The following is a 9,755-nucleotide window of genomic DNA, read 5'->3' as shown; positions in this document are numbered from 1 at the left end:
CTCAGGTCCTACAATGACTTTATCATAAAAAAGTTATCAAACCAGGATCTGTTATTTATCATACCGATTATTTGAAGAAATATTGATCAATCTTTACATTTTTTTTTTCAAAGTGCGTTAATATGGTCGATATTAACGCACTTTGAAAAAAAATATTTTTTTCAAAGTGCGTTAGCTTGGTCCCAAATTTTAACGCACTTTGAAAATTTGTTTCAAAGTGCGTAATTTTTCAAAGTGCGTTGTAACAATGCACTGATCGAATATATTAAAAAGAGTTGGTTGATGTACTCCGACTGAACCATCAAAGAGGTGTCTACTCAATATTTGTTGATGACTTAAATTTGATTTTTTTTTCAAGAAAATTGAGATCGATTCATTCTGTTTGGGTTTACATTTTTTTTTGTATTTTATTTCTCTGCAACACTCTTTTTTTCATTTGAAAGTTTTATAGCAATAAATATCAAACATGACCAGTTACCCAGTGTATAATGAATACGTACATCCATAAATTTCCGAGTCTGTCATTTTTATGACATTTATCAGTTTGTAATAAACTTAAAAAAACTACCAACCTACCTACCAAGATTTTAAAATACCAGTCGGAGTACATCATACAAAATATTGATTATTATACTCTAACCTACTGTAGGATCAACAGAGGGTAAAATTCCTGATTCGTTTTTATAAACAATATAGAGACAATTTTCTGCTGTTTATGATATTAATAATTATGAAAAAACTGCAAAACTCAGACCCACAAGTTATGTTTTGTTTCTCTTTCACCTTTGGTTGTGTCTTCATGATAGGAAGAAAAAAACGAACTGCAGACTTGTTACAGTATTGCAGGAACGTAAATCACGCAAACATCAATCCATGGGTTATCATTGATCTCAAAATCTCGTCCTGAGTTAAGCTTTCTTTTCCCAAGCAGTTTTATCTATTGCGATGAAATTCTTGTATACCTTGAAGATCAACCAAGCAGTAGTACAATGAAACAAGGGACATTGGTATTTTGCTGCAACATAAACAGTGAAGAATGTTTGTACTATTGTATTTCACTTCACAAAGTCAAGTTTTTAAAAAAGTCTGAAGGCAGGGATTTCAACAAGTCTCTGTTTAAATCGATGGAAGGAAAGTCCTCTTTCGAGCATACGTGTTGTAGTGTACGAGATATTCGTTGACTTCTGCGCTGAAATGGTTAAAAAAATTCACAATGACCAGGACTCAAACAAGAAAACTAAAAACTTTTAAGAACTTTATGCTTAAAAAAAAAATAAATACAATAATTATGAGACGTAGGAAATGAAATGTGAAGACTACAAACAATAATCATGCTTAAAATTAAACATCACAAACAAAGAGAGTGAATTATCTTAAAAATAGAATATTATTTGGGACACATAAGCACCAAATGCAGATGTTACGTGTATGGCATTAGATATTCATTTGTGTATTGTTGTGTAACTTTTCCAGCTGTATGAAACATTATCAAATACCGCTATAAGTCTTCAAAGTGAGGGTTTTTGTCTTGGCATCGCCTACCGTGACATAGATCCTAAGTTTTTTAAATTTTTTTTTTATAATGTAACTATTATATGGTCTTATTTTTCAGTTTCTTTATAGAAAATTACGAAAGCCGGATAGGCTCATTTCTGAAAAGATAAAAAAATATTTAACTCGTTATAACGAGTTAATTATCTCGTTATAACGAGTTAATATCTCGTTATAACGAGTTAGTTATCTCGTTATAACGAGTTAGTTATCTCGTTATAACGAGTTAGTTATCTCGTTATAACGACTTAGTTATCTCGTTATAACGAGTTAGTTATCTCGTTATAACAAGTTAGTTATCTCGTTATAACGAGTTAGTTATCTCGTTATAACGAGTTAATTATCTCGTTATAACGAGTTAGTTATCTCGTTATAACGACTTAATTATCTCGTTATAACGACTTAATTATCTCGTTATAACGACTTAGTTATCTCGTTATAACGAGTTAGTTGTCTCGTTATAACGAGTTAGTTATCTCGTTATAACGAGAAAATTAACTCGTTATAACGAGAAAATTTTCTGGTTATAACGAGTTAATTTTCTCGTTATAACGAGTTAAAAACTCTAAAGTTGATATATGTAAGTAATAGGAAGTATTGCATATAAAATTCAATATTTCTTTGAAAAACAGCAAACTAGTTTTGTCTTGTTTTTTTTTTCGAGGGGTTGTGTCTGTGATTGTAGTTCGTTTAATTATAAACGATGCAGTTGATTTGTATTGTTTTACTCAAAAAAAAACCAAAGACAAATACGTGTACATGTATACGGAACCTTATGCCTGCCTCGTGATGTTGTGTTATGAGTGGACAGTAGCCCCCGAATTTTACGCGGGCCCAAGACTTAATTGCTGATGTCTCCATACCCCCTTCTTCAAAACATTTCTGACTCTAAAGATAATATATATCACACTGTAAGTGTATATAAGATATGTTGCGTAACTAACGCCAGCCTTATCTTGCCATTATAATGCATTAATTAAGAAATTAGACATTGATTATGGAAGCTATAAGGTCATCCAAAAGTTAAACATATATATAAAAAACTAGAGGTACTGTGAGCAATGAGCTCACTAAATGATACCCCCCGCCTCCCATATGATTATAATGGCAAAGTCCATGTTTTGCGGTGGCCAGGAAACCCAAAATATTTGTCGGATCAAAACATAAAATAGGAGGTGCACAATGGCAATATGTATTAAAGATTCTGTGAAAGTTTCATTAAATTTCACTCAGTTGTTTAAGAGGAGTTGAGGATAAGAGAAGGGTACCCCAAAGCGTAACAGACGGACGGACGGACGGACGGAATTAACGATTACTATATACCCTCCCGCTTTTCAAGCGGGGGGTATAAATAGTGTGTTTTATCGGAGAAAGTTGTTATACTTAAATTGCAAAAGTTTGAAGCAAGTACATTTGGCCATATATTTTTAATAGTGTGTACTTAGAGACGTTCACGTATAAATGTGTAAATGTCTTCGATTAAAAGATTGCTATTTTTATCAAATTGTGATTACTGACGGCAAGATATTTGTAGTTCGAACAGGATTAATATTATTAAAACCATATTGCAAATTATATTGGCATCTCTTTATCAATTTTAAAGTTAAGTACGACTGATGATTATCAACTAAACTTCAATGGCATTAAAACTACAGCCATTTTTAATTCCTATATTGCTATTAATTTGGAAATAAAAGGGCAACTTATTACTTCGTTATAACGAGATAATTGACTCGTTATAACGAGAAAACTAATTCGTTATAACGAGATAACTAACTCGTTATAACGAGATTACTAAGTCGTTATAACGAGATAATTAATTCGTTATAACGAGATAATTAACTCGTTATAACGAGATAACTAACTTGTTATAACGAGATAACTAACTCGTTATAACGAGATAATTAACTCGTTATAACGAGATAACTAAGTCGTTATAACGAGATAACTAAGTCGTTATAACGAGATAACTAAGTCGTTATAACGAGATCATTAATTCGTTATAACGAGATCATTAATTCGTTATAACGAGATAACTAACTCGTTATAACGAGATCATTAACTCGTTATAACGAGATAATTAATTCGTTATAATGAACAATAACTCGTTATAACGAGATAATTAATTCGTTATAACGAGATACTAAGTCGTTATAACGAGATAAGTAATTCGTAATAACGAGATAAAACGAAGTCGTTATATAACGACATAATTAACTCGTTATAACGAGATAATTAACTCGTTATAACGAGATACCATAGTCGTTATTACGAGATACTAAGTCGTTATATTGAGATAACTAAGTCGTTATAACGAGATAATTAACTCCTTATAACGAGTTAAATATTTTTTTATCTTTTCAGAAATAAGCCTATCCGGCTTTCGTAGAAAATAATTTATTAATAATGCTGACATTATTTTGCTGATATTTCAAAAGTCTGTGTGTCCCTTCTCTGCTCCCTATTTGTTTCAATAGAGCTTGGTCACCGTTTGTTAATTTCTACATTTGAATAGATTAATAATAATAATAATGCACATGTTTGCACATTAAGTTATGACATAAGTATAAGTTCCTTATAACCACCCGATGCCTTTCCATCCGAACTCGCTGTTCCTCCTCGCTGATGTCACGATCTAAGTCTGATTTATCTAAATAAAAAAAGATTTTATTATTTATGATCGTATCTACTTCATTTGCTTACCGACATATCAAACAGTTCTTATACTACTGTACATGATTTACATAAGTTATATTGTTATATAGAACGTTACTTGATAGACTCCTTTTTTTAAATGCCTGTCTAGTTGGTCGACGACGGAAGATAACCCCCCCTTCCTACAAAAGAAAACACATAAAGCTGACAATTCTGAAATACCCAATGCAATTTTACAACCATACATCAGTAAACGTTTTAAATATTGACCTCTCTCGACGTGTTGTCCACTTCTATAGAATCTTGTTCACCTTTGCTGTGATGAGTTTCTGAAATGAAACATATGGAGATAACAAACAGTATTCAGGATAAAAATCCATAAAAAATACAAATAGGATCAGAGCAAACAAAGACATCCAAAACAGTGAGATCGGGTGTCACGGAGGAGTGAGCATCGCCTGCCGACCGGTCACACCCGCCGTGTGCTCTTTGTCATGATCGGGAAGTAACGGAAATATCCGTCGTCAATTCAGTGTAGAAATAATCAAATAACAATTAGTATGAAAAAAGTCAGTCAACATTTGACTCAAGGATAAAATGTATTTGCTGACAAAGTCATTGTATAGACCCTAGAACTTACAAAAAGATGACTTTATACGAGACAGTTGATATTCTTCTTTCATCAACTTGTTTGTCAATAATTTACACCGTTTTAGAACTTGTTTATACGTAGGGCATGCTCTTGCATTTCGAATCAATTAAGTTAAATAAACTCTGTATGTAGGTGATGAAGGTATATTGCTGCATAAGTAAGGGAAGTTGACGATAGAAAAGTTAAAGTCATCACGTTTATCATAGAGCTTGGTTCTTAGATTATCATTAACGTCTTTTTCAAATAATTTATCCTAATATAAGAGAGATGTGTCAGACTCTGTAGTAAATTTCATCTCAAGCTCAACGGGATATTTTGTATCGACATAAGAATAGAAATCACCATTGTTAATTGACAATACGTCGTCGATATATCTAAATGTTGAGTTGAAGGTTACGGTAAGTGTTTTCTTCTTTTCACGTACAAGATTTTTTACAAATTCTGCTTCATATGAATACAAAAATTAGTGCTAGTAACGGGGCGCAGTTGGTGCCAATGGGAATTCCAATAGATTGTTGGAAGACCTGGTCTCCAAAAACAACATAGATATTGTCAATCAGAAACTCAAGCATCTTTTTGATGTCAACTTCAGAGTAAGAAACGCCCTATTCTATTTATACCCCAGAGAGACTTTAACATATCGGTTTATCTCTCTGCTGAATAATCTAAAACTGAGGCATATATTACCAGTAGATATGTTGGTGTTACAGGGATTTCAATAATCTCATTTAACAGCAGCATTTAATTACTTCTAGGTTGTTATTATGACATTGTTAAAATATAAAATTTATCTTTGGGTCGTTTTTTGACTGCAAAACATTTGAGAAAAGGGTTCATGCTCTCAGCAGTAGTAAAATATAACAGTACTGATAATGTTGATATTACCTAAATTGTTAGATAAAATCCATTTTTCTTGCAATGTTTTTAGTAACTTTTTTGTTGCTTTAAGTATCAGAGACTCTGACATTTCGGAATGAAGTTTCTCCTCCCTGCCCTGTGCCATATCTAAGATCTCCTTCAGGTAATGCAGAGGTGACCTCACGTCACTGATTTCATCTAGAATACACTGTGTTCTGTCTTTGATGAACACATGAGATGAACCCAAGCTCTCTTCATTCACATAAACCGTCACCGTTCGCTTACCAAATTCACAAAAGTCTGAAGAGAGAGAAAAAAAAATTAATGTTAATTTTAAAACATCAATATGCCCGAAAAACTTAAAGTGATATCAAGTTTACAAATTGAAAATGTCACAGTTACGGTAAGATATACTAGTATTTCAATACTGCTTTATTCTCACATCTCTTAAATAAAGTAGTCGGTCTTTTTAGGGTGAATATTAAACTGTCCATTGCATTAACCATTCTCTCTCATTGCTTAAAGATTAAAGAGAATTTTATTTAAGTCCAATTAAAAATAAGGTAATAGATCAATATAACACATATTGTACAATTCAGACATACCAACAAGCATTATTATGACTGGATAAAGATCTGACCATCCTACGTATTTTTATAAGTCACAAAAGGATAACATGCCCTTCATGACAAACTTGTATACATGTTACGCTAGTGTGTAGGTAGCTGCAGATCTGTAGCGTTATGGTTTTACAAATTTGTCTTTGACCATAACGCTACAGATCCCGTAATGCAAAAAGGTGCAATTAACGGCGCAATATTTTTGTGCACTTTTGGGGAGAATTTCTCCACTTTCCAGCATCGGTCAATTAACTTCCTTTCAACTCCCTAATTCTAAGCACATTATTTATTAATCTGTATATTTTATCCACCTCCCAACCCTTTATAGTCGTCTCTAGAAGTGATAAACTCGTTTGATTAAATTATTTGTTAGATTGCTGAAAATTCACTTCAAGCGAGTTTATTACCTGTAGAGACAACTTTAAATGGTTGGGAGGTGGATAAAATATACATATTGGCTACAGAATGTGCCTAGAATTAGGGAGTGAAAGGTAGTTGATCTATGCAAGAAAGTGGAGAAATTCTGCCCAAGAGTGGGCAAAAAATATTGCGCCTTAAATTGCACCTTTACGGGATCTGTAGCGTTATGGTCAAAGACAATTTATTACCGTAAATCTGGAAATTTTTACGTCGATTTTATTTTGCGAATCTGGGTCAAAATGCTGTTGATTAAGTTTTACGTTTCAAAATTTTGCGAATGACCACTACTTTGCTTACATTTTCTTACTGTTGAATTTTTTTTAACAAAAATATTTTTGCGAATGCAATGAACTCGCAAATTTGCTAAAAATTTATCTACAGCAAAAATTTCCAGATTTACGGGTATAAAACCATTACGCTACAGATCTGCAGCTAGTGTGTAGTATGTCCGAGATACGCTTACCAGCTAATCTGCATTTATAAGTATGTGGATTAATCCACGTGGCTTTGAATAACCGATCCTCCGATTCCACCATTACTTTTTCCTCGATCGATCTCTCGCAATCGAATGAAATGACTACATCTTGCTCGTGCTAAAATTTAAATATAGCTCTATATACTTATTACTCAGTATAACTTAGCTTCTAAAGTTCAATTCATTTTTGCTTCATAATATTTAGCAATTTTTAAAAAAGTAAATTATGAAATGCAATTTTTCTGTGTGCAAGAATTTTTATTGTCTTATAAATAAGTGGGTTTATACAAAACCAGTTATTATTTCAATATTGGTAATAATTTTGTTACATTTAAGAAAACACTGTCTAGTTTGTTGGGTATGTCAGGGCATGGAAGATAGTTGGAAACGTTGGATAATTTGCATAAAATGATAAAATGCAAAAATTCATCCCACGTTTTCAACTTTCTTTGATGTCCCTGGCATACAGTGTTTCCATTTCATTGTGAAATAAAATTATAGATTTAGATTTTTAAAAAAGGACTAATAGATTTAAATTGCACAAGGCCTCCCAAGTCAATTTCGATAGTTCCCGTTTACTGACGTCAAACACAAATACAGCTGCACGAGACTGAAATGCATACTAAGCATTACCTACTATACCTAGCTCCTGGCCTTTAGTTTGGCAAAATTTATATTCCGGTTGAATTATCAAGATATCAACTTTCAAAGATTTATCATAGAAAAAACAAAAAGAAATGGAAATATTGACAAAAAATGCCTGTTTAATCTTTGTTAGCATTTTCATCAACACTACCTTCCAAGGTGTTTCTGGGTAAAGCGTAAATTCGGGTAAAAGACAGAACTCGGAATCAATCTCCTCATTTTCTGCATCTATGAGTTCCAAAATTTTACCGGTAAGTGTTCGAACTTTTTTTCCAAGAGGAAGAACATTGCAGTTTGAAAATGAAGGTAATGTTTTGTTTAGAATTTCTTGAACGGATACCCCGAAGATATTGACAGTGTCATGATAAAATAGTGCGCACTCTTTGCTTAGAAAATTAAGTTCCCGTGAAGACGATGACTTTAAAACAGATAACATTCCCGGAGTTAAAAACAGTACACTGGCGGAGTGGCGAGGAGGATCTACAGCATGTGATATTTTTGTCGTATGTACTATGACGTCACATTGTTCTAAGCTTTTCCTGACTGTGTTCACAATTTTTGATCCGTCGTTTTCGTAAACAAGTAAAACCGAAGAATCCATATTGAATGTAGTATGCCAAATAAGTAATTTTGCCTGAAAAGTGAAAAGTCAATTTTTTAATGAAAAATAAAGCAAACTTCCAACAAACTTTATTGTTACCTTCTCACTCGATGTATCATTTAAATGTAAGAAGTAGGAGATAACATATGATATAAATCAAAACAGTCGCTGGAGTATTGGAAATAAAAAAATGAAGTTCATTAATTCATTACTCATTTTATTTGAAAATATTCGGACAATCCTTCAACTGGGTCCTATGAATGAAACATGCATAGAATAATATTTTTACACTTAAGAATTTTTTTTTGTTTAAGCATTGCAAAATGTTTGGATTGGTTGTAAAATCAACATGCTTATCTACATAAAAGCAGCAATGATTAGTACGGATTTAAAATGTATTAAGCTCGTTGTTATACAAATTCTCACCAAAACCATATAACTAATGTAACTAATTTCAATGAATATTCTACCAAGCCTTTTTCTTGACTTCTCATAATCACTATGAAAAACAGGAGTGAAGGAGGCATTTTAGGAATATGAGCTTGCGAAATGATGACTTTGAACGAGTCTGCTGAAATTCTTGTTTTATTGACTTCTTTGTCAGCAAATACAATATATCATTGAGTCAAATGCTGACTGACGTTTTTCATTCTAATTGTTAGTCTATTATTTATATACTGAATGTACGACGGAATTTACCATTATTTTCCGATCATGACAGGAGCACGCGGCGGGTGTGACCTGGGAGGTTTTGGGGTCCGTGTTTGCTCTGCTTCTATTTTGTATTGTTTTATGAATTTTGATATTGAATACTGTTCGTTATTTTCATATCTTTCATTGTCAAACGCTTGCCTCGTTTCAGAATTGTTAAATACACGTATAAAATGCTCTTGTGTTTCAAATCAACTATCAGACATTCACCCCATACTCATCAGTATTCATAGGCAAGTTATTGACAAACAAGTTGAGGAAACAAGAATATCAGCAGTCACCATTTTGCAAGCTCTATGGTCGATACAATGACTTTGTAAGCAAATAATAATATATCATTAACACAAATTCTGACTGAACTTTTTCATACTAATTGTAAAGCCATTATTTACACAATGTATTGGGTATGTATTTTCCGTTTTTCTCGATCATAAGGAACACGTGGTCATTAGAGGATGCTCATTCCGCAAACAGAACTTAATTCCACCTCAAACGTTTTAGAGTTTAATTCAGAATCTGTTCATTTGCATTGTTTGAATGGAGTTGGGGATTCTACTTTTGCGTAAT

The 9,755-nt window shown here is 32.6% G+C and overlaps 1 protein-coding gene across 1 annotated transcript; it reads right to left on the bottom strand.

The window, feature by feature from the left end:
* Positions 1–273: 273 nt before the first annotated feature.
* LOC134269734 (uncharacterized) lies at positions 274–8,506 on the bottom strand. The gene is made up of 7 exons (XM_062751938.1): positions 8,028–8,506; positions 7,220–7,349; positions 5,744–6,016; positions 4,477–4,535; positions 4,325–4,388; positions 4,137–4,201; positions 274–1,189 (listed from the first exon to the last, which is right to left on the bottom strand). The coding sequence occupies exons 1-7, from the start codon at positions 8,475–8,477 to the stop codon at positions 1,061–1,063; spliced, it is 1,170 nt and encodes a 389-aa protein (XP_062607922.1). The 5' UTR covers positions 8,478–8,506; the 3' UTR covers positions 274–1,060.
* Positions 8,507–9,755: the final 1,249 nt, after the last annotated feature.

This window comes from Saccostrea cucullata, unplaced genomic scaffold (genome assembly GCF_032062105.1).
Source record: "Saccostrea cucullata isolate Sc308-1 unplaced genomic scaffold, CSIRO_AGI_Scuc_v1 ctg382, whole genome shotgun sequence".
NCBI lineage: Eukaryota > Metazoa > Mollusca > Bivalvia > Ostreida > Ostreidae > Saccostrea > Saccostrea cuccullata.
Note: the sequence above shows the minus strand (reverse complement) of the source record. Positions and strands in the feature narration are given on the sequence as shown.

Bases quoted from the DNA above. Each gene is read 5' to 3' on its own strand.
- LOC134269734 (XM_062751938.1), bottom strand. From the start codon at position 8,477: ATGGATTCTTCGGTTTTACTTGTTTACGAAAACGACGGATCAAAAATT. The intron at 6,017-7,219 runs GTAAGCGTATCT...CTCTCTCTTCAG, and splicing joins TTATAAATGCAGATTAGCTG to ACTTTTGTGAATTTGGTAAG. The intron at 4,202-4,324 runs GTAACGTTCTAT...TTTTTTATTTAG, and splicing joins TAAAAAAAGGAGTCTATCAA to ATAAATCAGACTTAGATCGT.